General features: G+C 40.2%; 1 protein-coding gene across 2 annotated transcripts in view; it reads left to right on the plus strand.

The window, feature by feature from the left end:
• Positions 1 to 16,346, plus strand: part of coq8aa (coenzyme Q8A, genome duplicate a) — a 31,805-nt gene that overhangs the window by 746 nt on the left and 14,713 nt on the right. For both annotated transcript variants that reach the window (XM_049589625.1, XM_049589624.1), the window contains exons 2-6: positions 5,320 to 5,419; positions 7,464 to 7,546; positions 7,684 to 7,943; positions 8,041 to 8,218; positions 10,418 to 10,484. In XM_049589625.1, the coding sequence (XP_049445582.1) occupies positions 5,326 to 5,419; positions 7,464 to 7,546; positions 7,684 to 7,943; positions 8,041 to 8,218; positions 10,418 to 10,484 (682 nt within the window). In that variant the 5' untranslated portion in view covers positions 5,320 to 5,325. The remainder of the gene's footprint in view (positions 1 to 5,319; positions 5,420 to 7,463; positions 7,547 to 7,683; positions 7,944 to 8,040; positions 8,219 to 10,417; positions 10,485 to 16,346) is intronic.

The raw sequence follows: 16,346 nt of genomic DNA on the forward strand, positions 1-16,346 counted from the left end.
TGTTTTAAAGAAGTTGCAGAAGTCGAGTAGTTGTTTTTGATCACTAAACTAACTCCTCCTCATGTACAAGTGGAAACTGAATATTCAATTTAATATTTTGATTTACCTTCAGGTAGTCACTTAAAACATTGCTAAAACGTTCAAATATTAATAAAATGTTTACAAACAGTGTATGTTTACATAGTGTATACACATGCACAGTCTTCTAGGGTGTGTATAATCCATCCAGGGACTGCTATGAGGCAAAAAACAAACTGGCACATTTTATAATGTTCTTTTTTTATGTAAATTAAACATATAGTATTTAAACACGTGTGCATGAGTTTAAACTGCACTGAAAAGTTTGATTTTTAACTATAAAATGTCAGTTTAACAGCTCACAAACAACCATGTTTATTGGCCCCCCTATCAAAAAGGTATGCCTGTTATTATTATGTGATGGTTACAAAAGTAATGTGAGATAAGATATTGTTATTGGATTGTTTAGAGCTCTCAAATATTAATATTACCCCCATAAATCCAGTATTGATCAAGCGATTTACTGATAATTGCCACCATGTTGTGGCTGATACTGATGTGATAACTGTCAAAACAGTCATAAAATAATCAGTTATTAAGGCTTCACATCATCAGACACAGTTATCAAAAGAAATTCTGCTGCACGGTATGAGGAGTATATGTGACATCTTAGGGCTGCTGTAACACTGCGCCTACTCAGGGCAACAAAAAAGTTTACTTGGGTGTGACGGTACAATGGACAACCGAGAAAGGACGGCAGAGGAGACACCCACACAGCAGTGCAACTGGGGTGGACAGCCACACAAGGTTCACCCGGCTTTTTGTGCATGGATATCCTAAATAAATCGACTTTTTTATTGCACTGATGTCAGCCGGTGAAACTTTTGTGGCTGTCCAGCCCAGTTGCATTGGTTTGGGTGTGTCTCGTCTGCTGTCCTGTCTTGAATATATGTGATATGTTATAACTTTGTTTAATATCGATAATGATATTACTTGGTAAGTAAAAAGTTATTAAAGTAAACTCAATTCTGCCTTTCTGCAGCTTTCAGTATACTGCTAAAATACAACAGATTAATTGCTGAAAAAAAATGAAAGGATATTATTTCCATCTTACTTTTATTGAACAAATTGGACATTGAACTAAACACAAAAAGCACCAATAAAAAAAAGACTGAACGTTACATTTAAAGTGCAGTTTTCTACAGATACTCTCTTTCAAGTAACTTTAAAATCTGTAATATTGCAGTCTTTCTTAATGTGTTTATGGCTCAAGTTGACATCACCATGACAATAAAAAATCATATGTCATGCAGCCCTAAACTGTAGTAATAATAGTTTTACTTTGCACCCCTAACTTACATGTATTAGCACTTGTAAGTGTTTTAGATCAGGTTTTAATCACAAGAATTGTTTTTACCTGGGTTTTTTATTCAAATCCTAAGTGCTATATTGTAGGCAACTGGTAGAGTTTCTTGAAGACGTTTCACCCCTCATCCTGAAGAAGGATCGTCTAAGGAACTCACCCAAGTTCATTTTCCCATGATATAGCACTTAATAAGACACACTCATTCTCCACTGAATTACAGTCTCACAGGAAACATGGTTTTCCCCACGTTTACCCTGTTACTGGTGATGACGCTGACACTGTGATGGTTCACCACTGCACAGTAATGGGGGAAATATTTCCCCACTTTTGCCTCAGAGGATCAGCGGTGAAGGGCACTGACGGGAGGCTGTCAGTAAGTCCATGAGGTGTACTCAGATATAGACGCACACTCAGGCTTCCCGGCTATTTTCATAGCAGTGAGTCAACAGCTTGCGGAGGGACAACAAGGAGCCCAGACAACAACTGAGGCTTAGGTGCGTGTGTGTATTAGCCACACAATACGGTGTGTGCTTTATTTGAAGTGAGCTCTCACCCCTGGTCAAAACTGACCTTTAGTTTTCCTCTCCTCTCTGTGCTTTGATTTGATTCAGGTTTTGATATGTATAAAGTGTCCTTCTCTCTGTTTCTGATAGTTAAACTTGTTAGTATTATTGCAGAGGAAGAAGGCAGATTGTAAACACACAGAGTGGCGACACACCCACATTGACAAATGGGAAGTTGCTCAATCGATCACATTTAGCAATAAACAGTAACTTCTTCCCAATAGTATGCGATTTGCAAGTTTGGCTGATTTAACAGTGTTTACAGTTCTGAATCCCACAGAAATCAACACTGATTAAAGTATGTATTACATTTTAAGTATGTTGTTGTTGTAGCCGTGCCTGCAGCACAAGATTAAATATTTTCCATGAACATTGGCCTTTGCATACTGCGGCTCTGTGTGCAGCTTTGTGTCAGTACAAACTTCCTACTTACATTCCCGGCCCACTAGAAGATCATGCAGGATCATGCTGCAGTGCATGGTTGACTCAGCTTAGTGCTGTGGACATTGTTATGACAGTAAAGTACAAAGTACAGTCTGTTTACTATCGGTTATTATTATTATTGTTGTATTTCAAACGTGCCGATGCCTGCTGTTAGTCTGTGTGTTTGCAAAGTACTCGTTCCTCTTTAGGTCCAAAGATAATAATGTCTGATTAACTGGAGAAACAAATGGCTCATACAGTCATTAAAGGAATACTTCAGCTACCTCATTAAATTCATGAGGAAAGCTTTGTTTTTCACGCTTGCCTCCACAATGAACGAAGAATCCAAAAACTTAGAAAATTCTTGAAGAATTGAAGTGAAAGGGGGGGCTGTGTTTAACAACTGTACAACCATGACAACATATCAAAACACCTGTTTATGAACTCTGTCACAACTTGTGCAGTATAAACCAAGTCTTATATAGTAGCCCCGGGCAAGTGCATGTGTTTGAACTCCGCTCGTGTATTCCATTAAGGAGTTCAAGTGCATGTTCATGCCCAGGTGTGCTGCTTGTGTGCAGAAGGGTTTTGAATACAAAGTTTTCTGTGAAAATGCATGTGTTTGAGAAGTACTGAACATACTGCTGGATAATTGAGACTTGGATTCCGCTGCATGAGTTGTGTGAGACTTTGTAAACAGATGTTTTGATTAGGGCTGCAACTAACGATTATTTTCATTGTCGACTAATCTGTCGATTATTTCTTTGATTAGTTGACTAATCATTTTATCGAAAAATGTGTTAAAATGTTGAAAAATGTCGGTCTGTTTCTACCAAACCTCAAAATTGTGTCATCTGATGTCTTGTTTCATACTCACGCCAAAGGGTTTTAGTTCACCGTCATGGGAGAGTGTGTAAAGCTGCCAATATTTCAACATAAGAAGCTGCAGTAAGAGTATTTTGGGGTACTTTTATAGTACTTTTCTATGAAAAATGACTCAAACCGATTAGTCGATTACTAAAATAGTCACCGATTATTTTAATAGTCGATTAGTCATCGATTAGTCGATTAATCGTTGCAGCCCTAGTTTTGATACAGTATTGCTTTTATTAAAGAAATTCATCAAGAATTTTCTCTGTTTTTGGATTCTTCGCTCACTGTGGAGGCATCCGTTTTCTTCACAAATTTCACTTAACACAGGGTGAAAAATTGATAGATACATGACTATTTTGTGGGTGAAGTATTCCTTTAATTAGTTAGATGCACTTGTCCAGTGTTTTAATGGGACTTTAGTCACCTAATGATCTTGTTAATAAATTTGGGTGTAGATGTTAAACAAGGTAGGTCTGAGAATTGAGCCATAAAATCAGGTTAAAGCAAAATCAGTGATTTCTTTCTAAATGTTACACATTTATTTTTGCTTTACCTGGACTTTAAGACCCTTGGAGGTTAATAAGTCAGGAATACAACAGTTCTTTATTGCTGCTTTCCTGGGTTGCTGTCAACATGAATGTTAAAATAACCAACACTAACTTCAGACAGCAGTTTGGCAACTTGATCAAAAATGTTTGCAAAATATTCAGAAGGCCTGGGGCTGTTTAAGAGTACTGTTCGACTTGAGGAATTGAACGCAACATGTTCAAAAGAAGCACATTTAAATATCATTTGACGGCCTGCAGTTTCTCATTGTGCAAAGCTGAAGTGTTTCTTCTTTATTTGGTAATAATTGTTATCATCATAGGGAAAATTAATGTTAAAAGAAACACTTAGAATACACATGAATAGGACAGTAATAAACTTAAGAAATGCAAATCATCGTCCAAATATACAAATCTATTCTTGTAATCGCATTTCTGTTTCTATTTCTTGGCTTTTGTATCATGAAGTATGCCCACCCCTGGTCTTCAGTCCACTGTCTAAAAAACACAGAGCAGCCCTGAAGCAGGAAGGCTGACCCACTTACTGACTCAGAGTGTGTATGTGTGTGTGTAGCGCCACACACACTCACATACTGCTCCGACGCTCTCTGGAACAGCTTTTTCCATTGGCCCAAATCCCAGCTGAGCTGTGTTGAAGCATGTCGTCACACCCTCAGAAAAGCACCTGTAACACTCTCACAAACACACTCGGGAATACCGCAGATTGCGACAGAGACAGGAATGCAGTGGGAGCTCTGTTGTTTGGATAGCAGTGAATTGTACTTTTACTTGTGTCCTGTATGGACCCTGACATATGTTCACAAGTGTTATTGCACCACAGTTTAAGCTTAATGTGTAAATGTGTCAACTGTTGTACTTATTAAAGACATACCGGATTAATTCCTGGAAAGAAATGGTGGAATATTTGAGATGGGTCTTTTAATAGAGTTCAATCTCACAGGCCTATCAGTTGCAGAGAGAAACGGGAAGAGGTGACGGCAAACCTTGTACCTGAACCAAACGTGCCCCCACATTCACTCATGCACAGAAATAGCTGGAACAGGCAACAGCTAGCGACTCCGCAGCTCCTCCCTCCTAGTTTCCAGTGACATTTTCATATCCAGTCCTGGAACCACGTGCACATATCTGCACAGCACACTTGCATACACAGCATGCTTCTTTCCTTTTCTTGTGTGAGTGTGTGTGTGTGTGTGTGTGTGTGGCGCTCACACAGAGATTGGAGGTCACAAGTATTTTTAGACAAAGTATTAAAGTTGATGTGACAGCTGTGTGTGTTTGTGAGTGTGTCTGTTTGGCAGCTGAATGTGTTTTGACGACAGGTTTTATTTACGTCTCCATCTGCCTTGTTGTCTATCGGCATGTCTTTGTCTCTCACCTTTACTGGCAAGTTGTTATTTCTGTCTATATTAGTATGTACCTGTTCTTGTTACCGTGCTCTCTGTGTTTGGGAGGAGATGTACAGTAGCATAACTAACGGTTCTTATCCTCCTTTCCTCCTTTCTGTCTCTAGTCCATCATGGCAGGCGATATGATGTTACTGATGCGAGGCTTGGCCAAGTTGAGCCAGGCCGTTGCAGAGACTCAGGGCAGCACCCTGCGCAGTGGAGCAGGTAAGATCAACATACCTGTTTAGTTTCTAAAATTGACACAGACACATTGTCAAACCATAGGCTATAAAGATGGACGATATGACAGCTTCCCACAAGTGAAGCTGAACCATCTCAATCACTCCCTGGCAGCAGCCATATCAGGGATATTTTAGCTTCACCTCTGTATGGTGGGGGTGAGTGGAGACATGTCGTCCATCTTAGACACGTCATCCATCTTTATACACAGTCTGCGTGTCAAAGAAAGAAAGGGTTTCAGCATTTGTCTTTGAACCACTCTTTACTGCCTTGTTGGCATCCATTATGTTCTGCATTAAAACCTTTAGCTAACTTGCTCATTAGCTAACATGATGACAGGCTAGCTTGTGATTAGCTTCACACATTGGTTGAAAAGTAACAAGCAGAATGATTTGATAATACATTCTTTTTTTACATTTTTGTTAAACAAATAAAAGGTTTACAGTACACAGTACACTAACCTTTGGCTAGCATTACCGTTATACATTGGTGGAACAGTAATTTTAACGCAAATGCTAACAAGCAGAACGATTTGCTAATACATTTTTCTGTACTGTATTAAATAATAGGCTTATTTTTAAAAAAAAAAAAAAAAAAAAAGTTTAATGTGTAGTCACTAGTTTCTAAAAAGGTTAGCTAACATGCTAACTCCAACACAATACACTAAACTGTGGCTAGCATTACTGAAAGACGTAGGTTGAAAAGTAGTGTTAGCAAAAATGCTAATAAGCAGAAAGATTTGATAATACATTTTTGTTCTATATTGTTGAGTGTTTAACAAATGAAAGATTTAATATTAAAAAGTTTAGTGTTCAGTTTTTAAAAAATTAGCTAACCTGCTAACTCCAATACAGTACATTAACCTGTGGCTAGCATTACTGTTATACATTGGTTGAAAAGTAATGTGAGCAAAAATGCTAACAAGCAGAAAGATTTGATGGTACTTTTTTTTTTTAAATGTTTTTACTATATAATAAAAGGTTTCATTAAAAAAAAGTTTAATGTTTAGTTTTTAAAAGGTTAGCTAACCTGCTAACTTCAAGACAGTACACTAGCCTGTGGCTAGCATTACTGTTAGACTTTGGTTGAAAATTAATGTTAGGAAAACACTAAAAATCAGAAAGATTTGATAATAGATTTTTGTTCTATATTGTTGAGTGTTAAACAAGGTTTAATATTAAAAAGTTTAGTGTTTAGTTTTTGAAAAAATAGCTAACCTGCTAACTCCAACACAATACATTAACCTATGGCTAGCATTACCGTTATACATTGGTTGAAAAGTAATGTTAGCAAAAATGCTAATGGGCAGAAAGATTGGATAATACATTTTTTTTTTTTTTATGTTTTTGACTATATAATAAAAGGTTTAATTAAAAAAGTTTAATGTTTAGTTTCTGAAAAGGTTAGTTAACCTGCTAACGCCAGTACGATACACTAACCTGTGGCTAGCATTACTGTTAGACTTTGGTTGGAAAGTAGTGTTTGCAAAAATGCTAACAGACAGAAAGAAATGATGCTACATTTTTCTACACTTAAAGGGTTTAAAAAGGTTATTGCTACAGTACATTAAAGGGTCAGTGTGTGAGATTTAGGGAGATTTAGTGGCATCTAGAGAGGAGAATTTCAGATTGAAACCAGCTGAAACTTCTACCGGTAAAAACACTGAATAAAGCTGGCGTAGCACCTGCTAATGTGTAATCACCTTTTTTCTCTTGACACTTTAAGATCCAGATGTTCAGGAGGTTTTGACCATGAGCCAAATGATCTGCAAAGGTCTCCCTTTCTCCAAAACAAACAGACCCAGTGATTAAAACCGGTAAAAACACTGAATAAAGCTGGCGTAGCACCTGCTAATGTGTAATCACCTTTTTTCTCTTGACACTTTAAGATCCAGATGTTCAGGAGGTTTAGCATGAGCTGAATTATCTGCAGAGGTCTCCTCCTCTCCCAAACAAATGGACCCAGTGATGAAAATGCTACGAAGTGGAAAGAATTGATAATAAAGTATTTTTTGTTACCTATAACCCAGGTGTCCAAGGAGTTGGTGCTGCAGTCCAAAGTGTCCAATCAGCTGCTGAGCAAGGCCTGTCTGCGGCCATAATGAAAATGCAGGTGTGTATGTCTGTGTTTTACTTCTGTGAAAATTGGCTGCGTAGTTTAGCATTGATAAAGAACTGTATGTCGCATTTAATATCAAAAGAACACTATGAGTATGATTTACTTTTGTCTCCATGTATGTGTTTGTCCAGGAGCTGTCCGGCCAGCAGCAGACCTCTTCCTCCGAATTTGATTTTCCACAGGATGACAGCGCATTCACAGCTTCAGAGTTCAGGAAGGAAGATATGGACTTTACAGCCGATCACACAGGAGGTAGTGATGATGCCGCAGCCCATCGCAGCGCAGCAGCTGGAGAAAGTCATGCCAGTGGAAAACAGTCATTGTTTGAGGGATACAACGATCCCAGCAAACAGTTTAGTGGACAGACTAGATCTTTCCACCAAGATGCCAGGTATAAATAGTCTGTCACTCAATTGCAGTCTACCGTGTACATGTTTGTGCTGCTGTTAAGAGGATAAAGGTAATCATTTTTGTTTTGGGTGTGGCAGACATTTCTACAACCACAGATTGAACAGGCATTTGTGGGGACAGCTATACTGTCAGCATCAGGTCAGTCAGCTCAGGAGCTACCATCAGGACCCGTCATCAGTCGGAGGGCTGACGGCTGAAGACATCGAGAAGGCAAGGCAGGAAAAGAAGGCTCAGTTCAAGTCACACAAACAGATGGTAATTCCTCTTTCTCACTTTAAATTCCTAACATAAACACACATGGACATTAATGTAAACATTAGGCAGTCCTTCACCAGAGCTTGACCGTAAATTTGACTATTTTAAATGAGTAAAATCTCAGTTAATTGTAGAGCTGCATGCAGCGTATTGATTTGCTCAGCCCCTCCTTGCCCTGCTCTCTCTGTGTTTATCATGAGACTACTGCTGCAGGAGTGTGAGCTCTGTGCCTGGGACAGAGTCAAACACATACACTGACAGGGCTGAGTGTTACCATCACACAGCTAACATTACCCAATGGTTATTAACGGGTTTAACGACAGAATTGAGCCATTTCGGTGTCAGTGTGAGAATGTTGGGACAGTTTAGCAGCTCAGTGTTTAATGTTTGCCGCTGCTGCTTTGTTAGCTCGTACTAACTGGGCAGAGAGAGCAAGAAAAGAGCAGCTCATGGAGACATACCTTCAGCGCTGCTTTGAATGCCCGCCCTTGAATTACACTCACCCACACACACACATGCACCATCAAAAATAGATTCTGTGGTTAACACTGAATGCTCACAGGAATAGGCTCAGAATCCGAGGCAGTGGGGCGACCTCTGGCTCACCTGGCAGAGTATGCACCTAATGTAGGCTGAGTTATTTGCAGTGGCCTGGGTTCAATGCTGACCTGTAGCCTCTTGCTGTGTGTCGCCCCCCCCCCCTCTCCAACCTTTCCGGACTATCTATCCTATTAACAAAGGCAGAAAAGCCCAAAAATTGATTGACACAAAACAAATCAGAGACAGTATTGCAACTGTTTTTGCAGTTTTCATTTGGTTCCTGAATTCCTCTGCAAAAAAACCTATAAATATTGTTGGTGAAGATTCTCAGTAATATAGATCATGGTGAGCTTAAGTGCTCTATCGTAGGTCCAGTTGTCTATAATATATATTTTTAAATAGATTTTTTAATGGCTGAATCAAAATAATTTAAATTCACAGGGTTCCCATGAGACCTAGAAATCCTTGAAAGTTTGCAAATTTTAGGGAGAAAAAAAGTTTTGAAAATACCAGCAGACATAAATAGACTTGGGTCATTGAAAGTGCTTGAATTTGTTTGTTTTGTGAAAGAATGGAAATGATCGGTCTCTAACCCTCAATTTACACATTATATTGTCTTGCCGTGCTGTGTTTGAGAAGGCACGGGATGGCATATTTTTGCCTTCACTGTATCACACATTCACACATTCAAGCTTCTCTCTCTTTTTCTGTCAGCTTCTGTAAAGCCTGCTATTTCTCATTATAAATCCACTTTGTTGTAACAGTAGTTACCTTTGATCCTTGTCTCAAACTATAGTGTGTTGGGTCCTTGATTTTTGGGGAATTTGGCCTGGGAAGTCCATGAAAAGTCCTTGAGTTTCATGTTTACGAAGGTGTGGGAACCCCGAATTATATTGCTTCATTTTTGTCCATGCAGGGTGGGAAGAAGTTATCGCTTTTATTGTGGTAGTCTGTGAGTAAGGTGACATCATGAAATACAAGCGAGAAAATCATAAAGTCCAAAGACACGGACCTTAAATCTCCAGCAACTCTTCAGCATTCAGCAAGTACAAACCCCAGTGCTGGGCTTCTGATCCCGGCCTGCCCTTCCTGACAGATCAGCAAACTTTCTGTTGCTGCTGTTACACAGCCCACTGTGACAACTGGTGCTGGGATTTGCTTTAGCTGAATTTGAGTTGCTACAGCTGACTGCTAACAGGAGCTGCTGCCCGCTCACCTCCTGGTGAAGTGGTCTCCTAGTAACGGGGAGCGAAGGGGAGGAACCACAGAGTGCGTGGGCTAATCTCATTTTTGGTCTGATAAACTGAGAGTGAAAGCAGGTCCAGGAGGGGCTGAGCTAATCAATGAACTACACACAGCTCTACAATGAAATAAGATGTTATACATTTTATTTGGTAAAAACAAAAAGGAAAATCTTTATGTGGCAGTCAGTGTTGATATTTGGGCGGCCACCACAAATAAATCAGTGTATGGGAACACTGCATGGACAGCTAAATTCGAAAAGTATGTATTTTATTTGTTCTATTGTATATGTACATTTTATTTACCACTTTTCATTGCAGTATGATAGAAAAGCGTCTCAGCCTCAGTAAACATATACCTTTCAATACAACCTGACATTTTAATAACAAGTTTTCTTTCCTGGTCTGTCTTCTTTAGTTGAGTGAGAGAGCCAGAGAGAGGAAAGTGCCGGTGACTCGGCTCGGCAGGCTGGCCAACTTTGGAGGTACAGTAATACAGCTCTTTGTTACGCTGTATCAGTGTTGGCTGATTCATTGGCTGTTTGTTTGACTGTGTCTGTAGGTATGTGTGTGTGCGTGCAAATCTGCAAGTTCCAACTGTCTGACTTTATCTGCAGATATATAGTTTAGACTGTGCAGTTTCTCAATAGAATTTGGTAAAACAATCATTCTAGTATACTGAGCAGAAGAGACCTCATGGGGCCGACTCTGAAATCAATACAGAACGCAAGAGAAAATCAAACATCATGTAATTTCCCTCAGGTTAGTTAGCTGCAAGATGTTCTCACAGTTTGAAAAAATAGGTCATGCTTGTCACGTGACATTAAATTGTTGGTGAAGTTCTGGAAACCTAACCGTCTAATCTAGTCAAACTATACCCTTTCTTTGTGTCACTTGGCAATTATGAATCTGTGCGAACAAAGATTACATGTGGAGTTCCTCAAGGGTCCATTCTTGGGCCTCTTCTGTTCAACATCTATATGCTCCCTCTTGCTCAGATTATGGAATATCATAACATCTCCTACCATACTTGACACACAACTTTACATAACAGTGTCACCAGATGACTACAGTCCCCTACATCTGCTAAATAAGTGCATTGACGAAATCAATACGTGGATGTGCCAGAATTTTCTACAACTAAACACAGAAAAAACTGAGATAGTTGTTTTTGGCCCCAAGGAACAAAGATCAATAGTCAGTACTCACCTTGACGCCATGACACTAAAACCTACAAATCAAGCCAGAAATCTTGGTGTAGTTCTGGACTCAGACCTAAATTTCAATAGTCACATTAAGACAATTACTAAATCAGCCTACTACCACCTTAAAAACATAGCAAGAATAAAAGAATTTCTGTCTAAACCAGATACAGAAAAACTTGTTCATGCTTTCATTTTCAGCAGGCTGGACTATTGTAACGGTGTCTTCACAGGCCTGAGTAAAAAATCAATCAGACAACTGCAGCTCATCCAGAACGCTGCTGCCAGAGTCCTCACCAACACCAAGAGAGTGGAGCACATTACACCAGTGCTTAAATCGCTGCACTGGCTTCCTGTGTGTCAAAGGATAGACTTTAAAATCTTGTTACTTGTCTATAAAGCACTAAATGGTCTTGGGCCTAAATACATCTCTGATTTACTTGTACGTTATGAAGCATCCAGACCCCTCATATCATCTGGAACAGGTTTACTCAGTGTTCCCAGGATCAAAACCAAACAAGGTGAAGCAGCCTTTAGTTTCTATGCTCCCCGCCTGTGGAACAAACTTCCAGAATATCTGAGGTCGGCTAAAACTGTCAGCTCATTTAAATCAGGGCTTAAAACATTACTATTTACTGCAGCTTACCAGTGAACTAGATATGTATCTTATTGTTAGGATAATCTGTAGCTATTGTATTTATATTTGTCTGCTGTTGCTTTTGCTTTATGTTTGCTTTTTAAATACATTTTCTGCACTTTTTTTCTTGCTTTTAGCTTTTGCTTTTAATGATCTATTGTTCCTTTAATGTTTTATCTTAACATATTTCCCTTGTAAAGCACATTGAATTGCCTTGTGTATGAATGGTGCTATATAAATAAAATTGCCTTGCCTTGCCTTACCACCCCCTCAGTAAGCTGGGGTCACAGGGTTCAGGGCAGTGGGTGTTGTGTCAGCAGCACATGCCTGTCTCAAAGTCTATATTGATACTAATGTCAAGAGAGCACCACTGAATGTATACTCAGTAGGCACAGACATATTTACATGCCAATAATCACAAAACAGCACAGCGTTAGAAGGAAAAAGAAACACAACATAGAGGAATGTAACCACAATGTGTGTTTTGTCAAGTGCCCAAGCCCTGGACCTGCTCTTAAACAAACACCTCTTGAAATTAGGCCAACCATATCATGCCCTTATTATTGGACATGTGTTGCTTTCAAAATAAAAACACTTCCTGATGATCATCTACAGACTGAGAGAGCGCAGCAGCAGTTGTAACGAAGTCTGTGTGAGTGTGCGCTGCAGATTGTGTGTTGGATAATCTTCTGTTTGACCATGTTGCCCATTCTCTAAGCCTATTAGCCGGGACATATTGAAACACAAAAATGACTGCAGCCAGCTCGATATATCCAAAAACGAGTGAGAGGAAAAACGAGAACAACAAAATTCAAAATTGTAGCAGTTGTAAGCAAAGTGAAAGGCTGGTCTCACTGTACATGGCGTGCATTTTGTGATTATCTTTGGTTTAAGTTATACGCCAGCCACTGCTGATAAATATTGAATCTAATATTGACATGTTGGCAGGTGCAGAGATGTGAGTGTTAAAGTCATATCTAAACAGGATGTGCTCTCAGCGATAAGCTTATTCAAAGGCTAAAACACACATATGCACACAGGCACATTGAAAATCTCCCAACTAGCTCGAGACATGGTTTAACATGACACGTCAGAGCTTGCAAGTCAGCAGCTCGTAGCTTCGTTTCAGACGGATGATGGATAAGTTAACAGGTGGTGTAAAGATGTGCAGAGAAGCTAAAAGCTCAGAGTGAGGGTAAACATGAACTGTGTACAAGAGTGAACCTCGAGCAGAGACTCAGATGGGTCAGACAGGACTGCCAACACAAATAATACACTAGCAGAGTTCAGCCGCAGCTCATACCAAACAAATGGGAGTTACATAAGCCACATACAATGAGACCCTGTTTACGCCTGGTACAAATGTGTGTCCTGGGTGATTGGATCACAAGTAGCTCTAAGTACAGGTGTGAATGCAGGGTTTTCTCTGGGTTTTTTCGAGACCAAGGTGGCAAAGGCCTGTGGCGGGGGGCATCTTGACAGCTGTACTTTTAGATACACACACAAAAAAACAAGCGCGTCGCACCGAATGCGTGCCGCTACGGCATCGCTTTGGGTTGTGAGCACGCATGACGAGCATCTACATTGAAAGCAATGGGTTTGTGCGCGCAAAAGACGCTACATCTGAACGCCCCCCATGCACAACCACATGCTTTAACCAAGGCGGCGGCCAAAATCACCCAGGTGACCTGCCTTTGTCTTAGATATGCAGGGAAAACCGTGGAATGCACCCAAAACACATTTTGAGGTGGTCTGGGCTGCATATGGCCATATTCTGTTAGCAGTGCGTACGCTCATGTGTCCTAGGCTACATTAAAGGGCCGCCTACTGAGCTGACATACTGTGTCAGTACGTACTCATTTAGGTATGAACGGCATCATTTTAAAGTTTGAAAAAACAAAAAGAAGCCACAAAAATTAAAGAGCATGATCCCACCTATATTGATTTGATTTTGCCTGTGTACTAATTTCTTTGCAAACTTCTTCCTCCTCTTCTTCTTGGCTGGATCCAAACGTCCACCCTTGCAGACTGAGCCCTGGCTGACTTCAGTTGTTTGTAGTGTGACGTATCGCGTCATCACGTAAGGTCTGCGAGGGCAGAATCCCATATATAGCCTTTTTTGTGACTGAACAAAAATGTATTAATACATCTCGGTGTAACTGTTTTACCCATTCATAAGATATTTTATTTGGCAGTTGAAAACAATGTCATGTGGGTATGGCAATGAATTATTGTGGGTTATTAAATCAGTGAAGTCTGATAAGTCTGCACCCCAAGTGGGCTCTCCGGAAGTCTGCAGAAAGTCCACTTGAGGCCCCGTAAGGACTTGATGAATTGTGGATTTGGACAGCCCTCAGCACTCCCAGACTTCCTGGGAACATGCCCGCAAAATCCGCCAGCCTGCAAGTGGGGTGAAGTCTGGACATTTGGATTCAGCCCTTCTTTCTTCCCTTTCTTCTTGTTCTTGTTCTTCGTCTTTCTGTTCTTCATGGGAAATGCAATTCTTCTTCCTCTTCCTTTAATTTCCAGCAGACTAGGCATGGGAAGTGCACAGGAGGTTGTTGTCATCTTGTTCTTGTTTGTCGTCTTCTTCTCCTTTTTCTTCTTTTTCTTCTTCCTCTTAATTTTCAGCAGACTATTCACAGGAAACCTTCTGCTTTTTCTTCTTTGCACCAGAAGTCTTCCTTGTCTTTTTCATTTTCTTCTTCTTCCTCTCCTGCTGCTTCCTTCTTCCCTTTCTTCTTCTTCCTCTTTCTTCCTCGTTCCTGTCTTCTTCATGGGAAATGCAGTTCTTCTCCTTCCTCTTGTGTTCATTTCCAGCAGACTATGCACAGGAAGTCTTCTTCTACTTTTTCCTTTTTTTCTTTATTTTTTTCTTTTTCCTCTTCTTCTTCATGGGAAATGCACTACTTCCTCTTCTTTTAATTTCCAGAGGACTATGCATGGGAAGTCTTGTTTTTCTCTTTCTTTTTCCTTCTCTTTTTCTTCCTCTTCTCTTGCTGCTTCTTCATATTTTTCTTCCTCTTCTTCATGGGAAATGCACGTCTTCTTCTTCTTTTGATTTCCAGCAGCCTATTCACAGGGAGTCTGCTTTTTTCTTTACTCTTTTCTTCTTCATCTTCTTCTTCCTGGGAACTCCACCACTTCTTCTTCCTCTCTCTTTACTTCCAGCAGACTAGGCACAGGAAGTGCATTCCTGCTTGTTAAAAACAGCAACACATCTGGCCTTTGCAAAGGAAAATGATGCATGTGTTTATTTGTATGTAGAGCAGGGACATAAGATCTAATCACAAGTGGTCACTTAGGACGTGTGTAGAGATGTATTCTAATAGCAGGTGTGAACTGACGTATTTACAGCTTTCCACTTGTGATCCGATCACCCAGGACGCATGTCAGGACCAGGTGTAAACAAGGCCTGAGACGCAGAGGGCAGAGTGGAGTTGATTCAGCATGTTGACAGTGGTAACATTTAGAAGGTGTCAGATACAGAGGGGAGGGGCGGAGGAACGTGGCCTCTGTCTGTCCTTCACCTTCCTGCAGCAGTTGTTGACAAAGTTACACATGTTTTATCTCGGCTGATCTTGTGTTATTCACAGCCTTGTGTGGAGATAATGAATGCAGGTCTAGGTGAGAGAAAAAGCAGAAAAGTACTATAAATATGTTGACATGTTTCCTGGCAACAGCAGTTTTAGCAACCTTGCTTTGATGTCTCACTGTTGGCACGCATAGAAATACTCTCTGTGAGGAACAAGGATTGTTTATTTGAGCTTTTCTTGTCTTTGTTCTCCTGAAATCAAATGAAAGAGCAGGAAATCATGTTTCAGAGCTTACAAGTGGTGTACAGAGTTCAGTCTGTACACACACACACACACACACACACACACAAAGAATCAGATAATACTGTATCAGGTTACACAAGGTAGCACACACTCTTATGTAGTAAAAAACTCAACACGTTTTCTCACAAAGTGTGACGCACATCCTCATTCCCACTGGTCAGAACCGTCTCCAACAATAGAGGTGCTGACACATAGTTGACCCATGAAGAAACCCTCAGCCAGCTTGGACACAAGACACTGAAGCACGCTGTGTCCTGATTTGTCCATCTACCATTGGATCTCAGATTTGTCGCTTCAGAGACCGCTGACTAACTGATTATGTAATGCTGAGTTATGTAAGCGAGAGACCAGGTTGGGGAGAACTCGTGCACAAACAGCCCCGAACGCACTCGCTCTTTATTCTTGTCATTATCTGCCAAACTCGCCGTCTAACCTTTACAAAGGATTAAGTATTTTTAAGAGCTTAATTGTTGATACGATTAAATGATGGATGTTATTTCCACGTGCTCCGTTGAATTAGCAGTGCAGCTGTTAGAGTTCTGTCATTGCACACTGCCGAGGTAATGAATGTGTTTATCTGCTTATGTTTTATTTGGCTCTGTGTCATGTTATTTTAATTGGAAAAGCATTCATTCCCACTGAGACACCTGACTGTTTATACACGGGTAA

Source organism: Epinephelus fuscoguttatus, linkage group LG11, assembly GCF_011397635.1.
Source record: "Epinephelus fuscoguttatus linkage group LG11, E.fuscoguttatus.final_Chr_v1".
NCBI lineage: Eukaryota > Metazoa > Chordata > Actinopteri > Perciformes > Serranidae > Epinephelus > Epinephelus fuscoguttatus.